Below are 14,681 nucleotides of genomic sequence, written 5' to 3'. Positions count from 1 at the left end.
ATGTTATAACCTTTTGGGATTTTATTAACATCTTGCCAGAAAAAATAGATCTACATTTCCTGGTTGTTAAGCAATCAAGAATATCTAAAGTAGGTTTCCTTAGTCTCCTCCACAGAAAACACTCACATCTTAATAATGCTTCATCCACTGATTTCTGCTTCCGTTACTAGTAGGTCATACACCTTGATGTGCCTATTTATGCAGGTTCATTGGATCAATGTGCATTGACCCAGGATGTGTTTGCAATATTTGTTCAAGCCAGGTCAGCATCTGTGGAAGTGGAATCCATCTCCGGCCTTCATCTGCCAAACATCTAATAATAAACATTGGTCTTCAACTTAAAGCCTGTCAATAGTCAAAAAGTGAGTCAAGCATTGCTGAGCTTGTCATTCCCAAAAGCTTGCATTTGAATGCCTTAAGTCGAATGCCTTAAGTCTGTGTTTTTATGTTATTGTACTTTCATATATTTTTCTTTGTAAAGCACATTGAATTACTTCGATGTATGAATTGTGCTATATAAATAAAATTGCTTGCTTGCTTGACATGCATCTCCATTTATGTATCACTTCCTTTCTCCTGTTACAAAGGATTAGACAAGGCTGTGTCAGGCAACTGTCTCAGCAGAGGACTACCTACTGACCTTAGCAATATGTCCATTGAAAGCCACAGTACATCTTCTTCTTTCATATAGAATCCAATGAAGTCTATGGCTAGCTCCGAGCCTAAGTCTTTACCAACATTCAACTTTTTCATTTATCAAGATGGTCAGAGTTCGATGATGACAATTTTTTTTTATTGTTTTGCAGTCACTAAACTATTACATTGTTATTAGCAACTGACAGTGTACAACAACATGGACTTATTAAGCAATGCAATCTTTTGACCTGTGCTTATTGGGAATTTGTCATTGATGTAAATAATTTATATCCCCAATCCCTTGGGAATGTGAGAATGTATAGCATGTGTGTTTCAGAGTAGTATAGGACAAAGCAGAGGATCAAAGCTATTAAAGGCTTCTCTGTTCTTGATTTCCTCTTAGTCTGTCAGCTATTGTCCAGTTCTGTCAGTCATCATCATTCTTAACTGAACTACAGGAAACAAATGTATCTATGTTGAGGAATGGTTTCTGCTGAGAATGACAGGAAACAGATGGTTGTGTTAATACACTGAACAAAATTATAAACGCAACACTTTTGTTTTTGCCCCCATTTATCATGAGCTGAACTCAAAGATCTAAGTATTTGTCTGTGTACACAAAAGGCCTATTTCTCTCAAATACTGTTCACAAATCTGTCTAAATCTGTGTTAGTGAGCACTTCTCCTTTGCTGAAATAAACCAGCCACCTCACCGGTGTGGCATATCAAGATGGCCTTTAATTGTGGCCAGCCTAAGGCACACCTATGCAATAATCTTGATATGCCACACCTGTGAGGTGGATGGATTATCTCGGCAAAGGAGAAGTGCTCACTAACACAGATTTAGACAGATTAGTGAACAATATTTGAGAGAAATAGGCCTTTTGTGCACATAGAGAAAGTCTTACATCTTTGAGTTCAGCTCTTGTGAAATGGGGGCAAAAACGAAAGTCTTGTGTTCATAATTTTGTTCAGTGTATATAGGAAGTGAGACAATGGCATACAAGAGATACTACGGCATAGTGATTTATCACCAAACATGCAGAGCACACCAGGAGAGGGGCAGCACAACTTTCAATAGCACAAGGATTTAACATGGTGCCTGTGTCCGACTGAGAGAAAATAGAGACGGGCCTGGTTCTGATAGGTGTACCACTTATTTTAACTCTCCTCTTACCACACGGAGCAGTGTCCCTGATCTAGAGACAATGGCAGATGAGGAGTTTGACTGGGGCGGTGCACCTGACATTATATGAACATAATTGAAAGCACACCCTGTTACACATTGATTCCATTGACCTTGCTCATCCATGAATTGTCAAGAGATGGTGATTATAATGCATGACTGTATGAATAAGCCATCATATCCTGATAAGCTACATTATGTGCATTATCAGAACTCGGGTAGATAAAGAGGAGATATTGATGATTTAATCTTTTTGATCAGCAGTAGTACTGGTCTTTGTGAACGGCTGGAATCCAGTCTGATTTTACTGTTGTATTTGTTGATGTTGCTGTGAGTCTGATACATAGGGAAATGTGTGAATGAGTATCTGAGAGAGATTACTGAGCAGTTAGGCAAATGCTCCTGAGACTGACATAACCTCTGTTGTGTAAAGGGGCAGAAGGCTGATTTCCCTAACTGACTACTGGCCAGTGAATGCAAAGGATCAGACAAAGTAGCCTGACCTGTCGACTCTCAGAGAACAAGGTGCAAAGTAGAATATGTTTCTTTTTTCTTTAATGTGATCTTATATTGTCATGCAGTGACATTGTTAGGCCTGGGCGTACGGGGCTGCAGCAATGTAGACGTGTAGGCTGATAGTGTGTACATGGGAATGTTCTGTACAAAACGGGGGGGGGGGGGGAGATAAGCCCTGAATGTATTGTGACCCTAGCGATGCCTCTGTTGTGATGTTTACTTTTGGTCTCATAAACTTGTCTTCAAGTTGGGTTTTCAGTCTCTGTGACCTCCCTTATTGTTCAGTCTATCATTGTAGACTCTGTGAATATTAGCACAGTGGTCAGAAACTAAAAAATCACATGAAATTCAAAATATTATAATTCAATTTCAAAACCTGGTGGCACAGATATCACTCCACACACATCAGGACTGCATGTCACAATATGCTGGCTTGAAAAGGGATTTTAACTTTGTAATTCTTATTGAAAACAAGCTAATTGAAAAATCCTTTACTTACAGTGTTTATTACATTTACCTTTCAGTCATTTAGCAGACACTCTTGTCCAGAACAATTCGCAGTTAGTGCTACTTTGACTGAAGAAACTTGCAAGAATCGTAAAAAAGATTATACATTTAGGTAATCCTTCATGAGGTTTAGAAAATAGTTGGCAAGCCAGCCAAACAAGGTTATTATTGGCACATAGGCACCAACCGACTTGGCTGAACTGGCAGACATAAAAGCATCCAAACAGGTTCAAATGCATTCTCAAGCAATTTTAAACACATGACTGTCTGACACTTGTACTTTCACTATGTCTGGTATGCTGAATCCATGCCTTTATGTTGTCCTGCAGGCTTTGTTTGGCTTCTATTTTATTAAAATAAATGTGGTTAAAGTTTTAAATGGTTCAAAGCATTAGCATAGCTTTTAGCCCTAAAATTATATGTGGGACTCTTAAAAACACATACTGTACGCATCTTGTTTCACTCTGTGAAGGAGGTGACATTAAAAGGGATTATGGCAACTGCAGTGTAATTTGCTTCAACTGCAGTGTAATTTGGTTCTTTTCAGTACCCAGTACCATGTTCACCATACTGAAATTACCAATCTCATACAAAACACTGTTTTAATAAATTATTTCAATTTGTCTAAAGGTGAGCTCACTTTGTCTGAGACATATCACCACCAATTACAATCAAAACTGAAACAAAGTTCAGGTTTACAGTAGTATTTTGGGGGAGGGGATGCAATGCTCTCTCTGTTTACATGGGCTAGCATCTAATGCCACTTTGATTTTGTCTTCTAAACCAATGATGAGTTTGCAAGATGGGACTTCTCAGCTCTAAAGACAGGTCAGATGGATGATAATTTGACCATAAGTCACCTTTAAAGCACATAATAGTTGTTTTGAGCACGGTAGTGTCTACATGGAGAAATAAAATAATGTATTTAAAACTCTAGATACCCTTTACAGCTAACTAATTTGGCAATCCAGGTAATGTACAATGTGTGGTTTTGGACTTCAAATTTTTTAAGCATATCTGGCCCATGGTATATCTGCAGCCGAGTAAACAAACACTTTATGTATTTGTGTCCTAGGCTAGCGTATTGGTGCGTTACATAGAGATAGATGGGTTAGCTTACTAGGTGTAGCCTTAGCAGCTACCTAGATAACAGTAGTTTATGATTTGTGGTTTTCCATTTATACATTGTCTTGTCTGTGGTATAACTTTTTTCACCTTAATTTAACCAGGTAAGCTGATTGAAAACCAATTCTCATTTACAATGATAACCTGGACAAAGGCATAACGATTGCAAGACAACACTCAATTACACATAAATACAATTGAAAACACTATATTCAAGGGAAAGGCAATGACACAAATTAGACCTATGAGGCGATACAGATATATAAGGTTCATTACACCACACCATGAGGTGAGGCCACAAGAAGTTAGTTGCTTAAGTTGCGCATTATCAAGATGTGGCTACAACACGATACTCAAACTTGAATGTTGTTGAAAGTTTGTTTGAAAAGGTTGACAAAGCACCTCATAAAACTGCTAAAGATCTACAAGTTGACCTGAAAATATGTTTGTACGGCCACATTGGCTGTACATTCAAACAAGAAATATTAAATGGTAGAAGACCATCCTGCTGAAAGAGTGAAACTTACCTTTTAGTAAAACAAATTCGGAAATGTTAATGATAATATGTAGAAACTATAGGGTTGATAATTTTCCACCTATTTTTGGGTGAAATATCTAATTATTTTGAAAAAGTGCAAAGGTGTGGATATTTTGGACACAACTTTATATAGGCACATGTCCTTTGTCTATCCTTCTCTAAGGATCCAACCAAAATCTGGATAGCCTTTTTTTCCAAAAGGATTTATTAAAATATTGAATTTGTTACACATGGATACAACACGAGTCTTTGGAAAAATATACTCATGGTTTTTGTTTACACACATTAACAGAACATGAAGTCTTGTCTTGCTGGCTATAGACAGAATAAAATCTATTAGGTCATACAAACTTGAGCCAGGTTTAAATATATATGAATAAACATTATTTGCTAGCTCAGTGGCCCATATTTTAATCAAACATTAAGAAGTGAAATAAGCTCTAAGATGAATTAAGGTTTGAATATCTTGTACCAATGAATGAATTCAAAGTATTTTTAGATACATCACTTTTAGAGAAAAATGTGTTTTACAAAGTGTTGGATGTTTTTCTTTTATTTTCATAGTATTTTATTATCTAATTCTGATAAGTAATTTTATGTTAAATTTGGTTTATAAAGAAATACAGTTTTCTTTTCCATTCAGTATATTTTATTATGCATATTCATTTATTTTTGTAAATAGGTCGTTATTGAAAATAAGAATTGGTCTTAATGACCTGCCTGATTTAAATAAAGTAAATGTAGGCACAAAATTGTAGGCACCAAGCTCACGTAATATACTATAAACGAGTCAATGTAATGGTTTTGAGTAACATTTTATCTTGTAATTTGTAATTTGGACTAGTAATTTGTCCTTGTATCAATGCTGTAAGACATAACCTCCTACCGATTGAGGTCGCAAGATGACCTATGTGAAGATAGACACAATATGGTTTCGTAAGACCCGTAGAATGAGTTATGCTTTCAAAATAGAAGTCCCCCATGGACTATAATGCAAACGAATACCAACAGCAGTGAGACAAAGGCCGTAGTCTAACTATGTGAATCTAAACTTATTTGAAAGTTGATACATAAACCCCAAAAAATCTAATTATTAGTTTTTGTTACAGATAAAATAAATATCCCCAAGTGTTTATAAGCTGCCGCTATTCTAAATTGCGGCTAATTCTTATTGTGGCTACTTTCACATTCGTCAAAACATGGCGGCCTCCTTGCGGATGGGTTGTCAAGGAGTTATATTTGGCCTGAGATTTGCAAAGCTTAAAACACCTTGGACTTCACATCCTTTTCATGACAATGTCAGACACTTCTTTCAATCGTCGTATTTATTTGGTAAGCGCTGACAAACTCATTGTACTAAGTTAGCTAGCTATTTGCAGGTGACAGTTGAGCTGAGCTCTAGTCTAGCTAACCATTTTATTTTCTTGATTTCATAAAATTTACATCACCAGAACTAATACACTGTCAAAAACACATTTCAGACGGATGTTATTGAATATGTGAGTGTTGCTGAAGTAATGTACGTTTTATTTCTGAACTGCTGAACATGGATCACTCGCTCTTTGCGTACTGTCTGTAGTCATAACTGACACTGTAATAGCCAAACTGTTCTTGCTTACCTAGCTAGCTAACGTAGCCTGATACGAGCCGGCGAACGGTATTCATAACAAATAATTGTATTTGTTAAATATAAATCATTTGGCTAGTTTAACTATGTACTGTACTGTATCTAAATGTTTTGGTGTAATGGAACTAGTTAACGCATCTTAGTATTTAACTAAATGCCGGCCAGTCACTTTTCTTAACAAAATAAATGAATGTACTGTACAGTAGTCGTTGGCAATAACGCAAAGACGTTTTTTTTAGTTAGCCTAAAGTCAGAAACGGCGCTGTGCCCCATAACATTGCAATAAACACTGCTGAGAAAGGCATAAGATGTGCGTTAATCAATGTAGTGCGAAAGACCTTGAGTTAGTTGCCCTCCACAGCACAGTTTATACTTTCTGCTGTTAGTTAAATCAGTTCACAGAAAAACTAGCTACTCTGTACACATTTACCGAATCAGCCTCCCATGGTTTCGTTTGCTGTCAAATCGTTCTAGCTGATAGCCACTTAGCTGACAGTTTGACACACGAAATGGTCTTCACAGTTTGAAACGACCCAGACCCCCAGTGATAGTGTGTGGTACAAACCGATCTTGCTTTCAATCCAACCCCGAAAGCTGGTGCTTGTCTCGGCTTGCACTTCACTCTTGAAAAGAGACACGGTGTCCCTAGTTAATATTGCATGCTAACATTCATGTCTTTAGCTAAATGGGCAGGTTTGAAAACATTTTACTTCTGTGTATTGGTTTTCAAAAACACATCGTTGTTTATGGTTAGTCAGTTTACATGAAGCACGTGCTTTGTTTGCGAATGCGATTAAACCAGTGGTTCCCAACCAGGGGTACTAGGACCCCTGGGGGTACTTGGCCTCTCCACAGGGGGTACTTGAAAACACTCATGACACCATAGACTTACTAGTGAAATTAACATGAGGGGGTACTTCAGGGGTACTGAAAGCAGTGCAAAAACATTTTTGGGGTACAGTAACTGAAAAAGGTTGGGAGACACTGGATTAAACCAACACCATCTATGAAGTTGGTGTAGGCAGTGATTTTATGTTAAATTAACAGACATATCAGTGGATATCAGTTTTCTAAGGTGCTTAAGCCACTTTAAAACTCTTCTTCCCCTACCTGTTACAGCAGCCATATTTACATGTTGCACTATACTTGGTTTGATTGTGCTGGCATTATATACACTGATAAGCCAAAACATTGTGACCACCTGTCATCAGGGAATACCATTGCCATGAATGGGTGTACCTGGTCTGCAACAATGTTGGTAGATGGCATGTGTGCCCTGAGCCAGGGTTTCCCAACAGGACATTGCCCAGAGCATCACACTCACTCCACCAGCTTGTCGTCTTCCCACAGTGCATCCTGGTGCCATCACTTCCCCATGTGAACGAAGAATATGTACATGGCCATCCACGTGATTTAAAAGGAAACGGGACTCACTGGACCAGGCGACCTTCTTCCACTGCTCCAAGGACAAGTTCTGATGCTCGGATGCCCATTGTAGGCATTATTGACGGTGGTCACAGGGGTCATCATGGGCACTCTGACTGGTCTGTGGCTACGCAGCCTCATACGCAGCAGGGTGTGATGCACTGTGTTGTGACACGTTCTTGCCGTAACCATCATTAACATTTTCATTGACTTATGCCACAATAAACCTTCAGTTGGTTTGGACAAGACAGGATAGCATTCATTGACCTCTTGCATTGATGAGCCTTGGGCGTCCATCACCCTGTCGCCGGTTGCTAGTTTGTCCCTCCTTTGGCCACTGTTGGTAGGTACTCACCACTGCTGACCGGGAGCACCCCACAAGCCTTGCGATTTCAGAGATGCTCTGACCCAGTCGTCTGGCCATAACAATTTGGGCCTTGTCAAAGTCGCTCAGGTTTTTACACCTGCCTGTATCTCCTGCATCCAACACGTTGACTACTAGAACGGATTGTTCACTTAGCATCTAATCTACCCAGACCTTGTCAATGGAGAGGATCAACGTTATTTGTTTCGCCTGTAAGTGTTCATAATGTTTTGGCTCATCAGTGTATTCCACCTGGATTAGTGTTGCATCTTTTGCCAAATGAACTAAATACTGATCTACAGAACCGTAAAGTTAGGCACACCATTGCATCCCCAGTCTTAAATGACTTGGACAATAATAAGAGAAGGATGTTTAACAGAGCTACTGTATCGGACACAAGCAATACCACAATGATTGCTTAAGTCTTGGCAGAGAACTGCAGTGGTGTCCTTGGTAGGCATATTAGTAAATAATGATATCTAAGTGTTGCTTTGTCGAAAGATTTTGTGTGTGTAATTAGAGTTGCCCAGATTTGAATGGATGGAGCATATTGCAGTTGAGGTCGCCTAGTAACAAACTCTGAGAAGATAATTATAAGGATCAACAAATTAACACAGTGCAGACAGGGCACAGATGAGAGCCGAGGGAGACTCATGTATCCAGCCAAGGCATGGACAGTTTTTCTGTATTTTTCAGAGAAATTATCCATTTGTTTTCCACATACGTATTGTTAGGATAAGATCTTATTTAAGATAAGAAAGGTCTCACATGATTTGTCTTTAATTAAGCCTGTACATAAAAACAAAAGCTGTGTTTTCAATGAATGTTTTGAAATCCAGTGTATACAGCTCTGGAAAACATTAAGAGAGTTGGAAAGGAAGGTTTTGTGTGAGGAACAGAAGGGTTAAATTTAAGAGACCACTGCAAACTGAACACCTCTGTTCCTCACTCATAACTTTCAACTTTTTTGGAAAGGAAAGAAAAAGGTGCAGTGGTCTCTTAATTTTTTCCAGAGCTCTATAAGAATAAGGACCAGAAAGAGGACCAGTGTACTCTTACTGAGCTGTTTGAAAACCATATGTTATTTTGTGTCTTCCAGACTGTACAGACCTCAGGAGATTGGAACTTTGAATTTGTTTTGTTATTCATTTTGGACACCTGTGTCTGATTCAGTACAGCAATTCCTCAAGGGGAACATTGCACAATTGACACCTTACTAGAATTATTTAGACATGTAATGAGTGAAGTAATATGATTGTAAAAGGTACATGAGTACATAACTTGTGCAAGATGGCACCAACAGCGCAGACCCTTTTTTTTTACCTCAAGTTACTGAGGAATATAGGCATTGTCTGTGTCATTGTCTTGGTGGTGTGCCAAGGGAGTCAGGATTCTCTTATTCTGTTTGCTGTTGTTTTTGTAAGAAAAGTATGTATAAGCAGTTGCTGAACAATATGTTATTTTGTATGAAAAGCTCTGGTGACCTACCCCAACAATTTCTGTATGTATATATAATTATTGCAAAATTCACCATGAAATAAGCTGCAGCGGTATAGACCAATTGCTAGGCTGGCACATTTCTTTCTTGTTAGATGCACAATAAAAGTCTGTACACACTTCATATTTTTGAATGATAGGACAGAATAAAAAGAAAGATAATACAACAAAACATAAGTGGTCAAATATAAAACAAAATTTGGGAGAGAAAAATCTAACCCATTTTTGTATTGATGTGGAGGTATCTGAGTCAGGAGGATATTGGCAAATTATTTGTTTTGTCATCAAGATTACATTATTCTTTACTTGGTGGGTAAACAAGTGTGTTGTAACATTACTCAGTTGATGGCAATAGAAAGATTTATCCATAGCACGCAATCTGGATTTTGCTATATTCATTTTGTTATTTGGATAACAATAAATCGGATTTCATTTTATTACAGTCCCTCACATCAGTTTAACTGCCCTAGCATGATGTCGCCAGCACTAATGATTTGGCTATTCACACTAGTATCCTGCAGAGGGCAGCATCATGTCATACATAAACTGAATGAGGAACTACATTTTGTTTTGAATTACAGTCAGTCTTTGTTATTAAATATTTGCTTATTATCTGTACACCATTCCATTCCTTTTGAAAGCAAGGAAGAGAGGATTGGAGAAATGTTATAAATTAAAGAGGCTTTTCCTTGATGGTTTGTCTTGCTGGACAACATGACATTGGAGTAGACCTACTTCATTTTAGGTTAATGTTGGCTCTTGTCTCATTAATATTTTAATTATTTTTCCTGAATGGGAAACAAGTGGAAAGCAGGCTTATAAGCAGATCTTAGGTGAGACAATATATAACAAAAGGTCCTAATTTGAGGTTTGTTTAAAATTGTACCTTCTGCTAGTTGCTTTTAATAGAATTTTGTAACAATCAGTGGATTATGGAGGTAGGCTGGAAGGCCCAGTCAATGTCTCCCATGAACACAACACACTCTGTTGCGCCCTGGATTCCCCTGCCTGTTTAGATTGAGACTCAGGCTTATGACTGGGTTGTTCCATTTGCTATGGTTTCAGGGTATTGGTGTGCACCCATTCAGTCCTCACGAATAACATGAAGAGTGGAAAGACACTTCTACGTAGCAAAACGACTCAATACAACTGTCCTCTGACCGCCATGACCTCGCCATCGCCTCATCAGTTTTACATTGAAGCCTTACAGGCCATTAAAAATTGACTAATGCTGTTACTTACAGGTCTCTGTAATTCGTCCTATGTCACCTTTGGTCAACATAACATTTATATTACTAGCTCTATAAGCCTTTGTGCTGATTGGGATCTGGCAATAATACAGTGAACCTAGTGTCTCCATGACTTAAGAGGCTGACTTAAGAGTCAGCCTTCTGAGGGGCAATGGGTGACAGAGCCCAGCCCCCAGCCAATATGTCAGCCATCATTGCAGCCTACGGTTGATCCACCAGCTCTGCTTTCTTCTGTTGCCATGGTGCTGTCTACGTCCTGTGCCCTTCTGATCTCTCCCTCATTCTGTGAATGGATGCTGAGGCATAAGCCCTACAGATCTGACTCTTAAGTAAACTCTCCTTTTATAGCCTATTTATTCAGCATGGACTTTTTTGAAGTCACAGATGTAGTGAGATATAGTTGGTGCTTGTTAATGCATTTTTGCAATTAGCGCTTTGTGGGACTGTTTTTCAACAAGTAAATGAACCAGAACACGCCTCCAGGTTGTGTAAGGCCTATTTGACCAAGGAGAGTGATGGTGCTGACCTAGCCTCCAGAATCACCCAACCTCAACCCAGCTGAGATTGTTTGGGATGAGTTGGACCGTGAAGTGAAGGAAAAGCAACAAACAAGTGATCAGCATATGTGGGGACACTTAGGACTTTTGGAGAAGCATTTCAGGTGGCTACATCATGAAGCTGGTTGAGAGAATGCTTAAAATGTAGCTACTTTGACAAATCTACTATGTGAAATGTATTTTGATCTATTTAACCGTTTGGTTAAAAATGAAGAAATACCCTTGAATGAGTAGGTGTGTCCAAATGTTGACACATGCTGTAAAAAAATATTCTGTGTTTTAGTGAAATTGTATTGTTTGTGACCTGTGGTCTGATGTATGTTTGGTGTTGTTTCCTTTTTGTCCTATAGGGGCCGCCCCAGTCAAAGTGGAGATGCCTGCTCTCTCTCCCACCATGGAGGAGGGAAACATTGTCAAATGGCTGAAGAAAGAAGGTAAGAGTCTATTACCATTTGCCAAGAATAACAACATTTTCAATTTGATTTACAATTGCTACTTAATATAATCTGCTGTACATATCTGAAAGGGTTAAACATGTAGTTCCTGCTCTTCAGGACATAAGTAATGTCAGACTATTAGCCAGACTGACTTATGCTTTGTGCCTTTATTTTAATATAGCTATGTAGAACAACCACACAGCTCATTTAAGGACAACTCCAGACCCCAAAACGTCTCAAAATCGTTTTTCGTGTTTCTTCTTGTTTAATCATGTTTCTAACAGGTCATACTCTGGAAACAACCTGTCAATGCATTCTATTAGCTTCAAAGAACTTTGTAGTTTGGCAAACATTATTTGCATCCATCAGCAAGCATTTTTTCTTGCTTTCTGGCTAGCATTTGACATGTGTTATTTGACATGTAGTTTTGTCACGCAATGACTTAAACTCAACCACATTGCTTGGTATGTATTGTTTTTAAAGCGCTTACAATGTCAATATTCCACACTGGCAAGTGACTTTATATGATCCTTTCTCGATTTTGCGTTGTTGATGATAGGTTGCCACAGCTGACCACCAGGTATAGTTATTTTAGGAAATAAATTACAATTTATAAATTGTAAGGCTTTTTTCCGGCAACTCGACCATGCAGCTTATTTTGTTCAAGTATCGTCGTATTGTGCTCCTTGAAATCTTTCTTGGTCTACTTGATCTTGGCTTCTTTATAAGTGATTGAACAGTACTGACTGGCATTTGCAAGGCTATTGATATCTTTTTATATCCTTTTCCATCTTTTTAAAGTTCTAATACCTTGTTACAGAGGTCTTTTGACCGTTTCTGCTCCCCGTGGCTCAGTGTCTAGCCTGCTCAGTGGATCCATGTGAGCGCTAGCCAACTCATTGGCTATTTATACACAGACACGAATCCCACATGTGGGAAATTCACCTTAACATTTTCACCTGTGTGTGTCACCTTGTGTGTCTGTAACAAGGCCAAACATTCAAGGGTATGTAAACTTTTGATCTGGGCCATTTGGGTGATTTTGGTTATCATTATGATTTAAAAAGGAGCCAAATGGCTTCATATGATCACTATCCTTAAATGTGTATATATATATTTATCAATCATATTTTCAAAATCATTGCCAAAACTTCACAATTTCTGCCAGGGTATGCAAACTTATGAGCAAAAAATTATACCTGGATATTCCTTGCCTCTCTGAAAAGACTTTGTGTTAGGGGTCTGTCTGAGGCATTTCCCTCCCATCTTTTTTGTTGCAGCTCAGGGTTCTTTCTCATGGATTTTCATATATTTAAACAAATTGGTGGCACAGTAGTGAACAAACTTATTACATGCATCGTAGTTCGCAATGTTTTCATGTACAGCTGTAAAGTAGCTCCACACGATGCTCCTCTTTCGTTCAGCCATGGCATTCATGCATGCAATGTGTCAGATTGGCTGTTGGAGCCGGTGGTCAGGGGGGCGTGCTAACAGGAGTGGAGCTGGAGTAGCACTTAAGATGTGTTCACGACAATGGAACGTTTTATGCACAGAGTAGCAGTTCTACTCTTTGATGAAATGGGTACAACCTAGAAAGAACTGAAACTGGTATTGATCCTATTGACGCCAGAATTGATCTTTAAAAATGTGACGCAGTGTCAGTATTTTGGGATCGATCCGCCCACCCCTAATGATAACTGTAAACAAACAAGCAGGCAAACTAGCTAATGCTCATAATCCAACCTAGCATATTTTTTTGTTTCAGCTATGTTCTGCGAATGTTACCAAAATGTGCCACTACAAAAACGTATCTGTTTGAACTAGAATTATCAGATGAGGGGCATAGATGGGTTTACAGTGAGTTCAGCATTTGTCACCATGTAGCCTTAGTGTATTGCCATTCATGTAGTGGAGAGGTATAAAAGAGCAGGGGGTTGACTGTTTAAATTGTAATATTCTAACCCCTTGGGTCATATGGTGTTAAAAACAGAAAACAACACAAATCCAATGTAGTTGTCTCTCCTCCAGGCTCTCTAGGGTTCTAAAGTCAATACTTGCTCCCACATCTTCATGCACCTGTTCTCCTACTATCCTGTTGCCTCACTCTGTTTTCAGTTTTTTTTTTTACACGCCGAAAGTGGCAACCGCCAGCTGAAACACCTGGTTTTTATTGATCACCAGCGGAAATTAAGGCGGCTTGCAAAAAGGCAGGAATGTTGAGCTTTTTTCTGGGGGTCTCTTCACTGTGATGTCATTCATGTTTTGGTCAACATTTGCACGAAGGATAACCAAATATCAAAGCGGACCTCTGCTTTGTCATATCAGTTCACATATTAATATATGTTAATATTAATATAATATTATAATAATATAATGTTAATATAATAATTTTAGTAAGAAATATGTACATAACTAAACTGAATGTGAAATATCGGTTTTGGCATGTGTTGTTATCCGAAATAATATAGTCTAGTTTAACCGCGCGCACAACTTTTTGTTAAAATTCTGTACTTCCCAAAATAAATTCTATACTCCGAGTTTCCCCCCCGGAGACAGATCTTGGAGCCATAACTTAGCAACTGAAGAAGCCTAGCACACTTGATGCAGCCTCGTAAATACATATGGCGAACACAAATGACAAGCCAAACCATGTGCCTTCCTTCATTCATAGAAGTATGGCCAATTCATTTTGTTACTCTCTTTATAATTGGATGTTGTGTGATCTCCGGGTGTTCTGACACCTGCTTTATTAAATCCTCCATTGTTGCGATAGTGACAAAAGCCCACTCTTCCCTTTTCTGCCTCTTCTGCCCTTTCTTTACTCAATGGCCAGTATTTAATCAAATATTTGGAAACATTCTTTTCTCTATTTGGGAATTGATTTTCAGTACTTTTAAGGAAGTGGAGTGTAGGGTTGTGCAATGGGACTTTATCTATTGGGACAACATCAAAACAAGTATTATTTTTTTATTTTAACAAGAGCTGTGTGGATATACTACTGTATATCCATCCAGTA

At 38.5% G+C, this 14,681-nt stretch overlaps 1 protein-coding gene across 1 annotated transcript in view; it reads left to right on the top strand.

Moving 5' to 3' along the window:
* Positions 1-5,689: 5,689 nt before the first annotated feature.
* pdhx (pyruvate dehydrogenase complex component X) overlaps positions 5,690-14,681 on the top strand; it is a 55,407-nt gene continuing 46,415 nt past the window's right edge. Inside the window, exons 1-2 of the mRNA XM_010864287.4 lie at positions 5,690-5,840; positions 11,579-11,662. Of these exons, the coding sequence (XP_010862589.1) occupies positions 5,708-5,840; positions 11,579-11,662 (217 nt within the window). The 5' untranslated portion in view covers positions 5,690-5,707. The remainder of the gene's footprint in view (positions 5,841-11,578; positions 11,663-14,681) is intronic.

The sequence above is a fragment of the Esox lucius genome, chromosome 19 (genome assembly GCF_011004845.1).
Source record: "Esox lucius isolate fEsoLuc1 chromosome 19, fEsoLuc1.pri, whole genome shotgun sequence".
NCBI classification, from domain to species: Eukaryota; Metazoa; Chordata; class Actinopteri; order Esociformes; family Esocidae; genus Esox; species Esox lucius.
The sequence above is the reverse complement of the archived record's forward strand: the minus strand, read 5'-3'. Positions and strand labels throughout refer to the sequence as shown.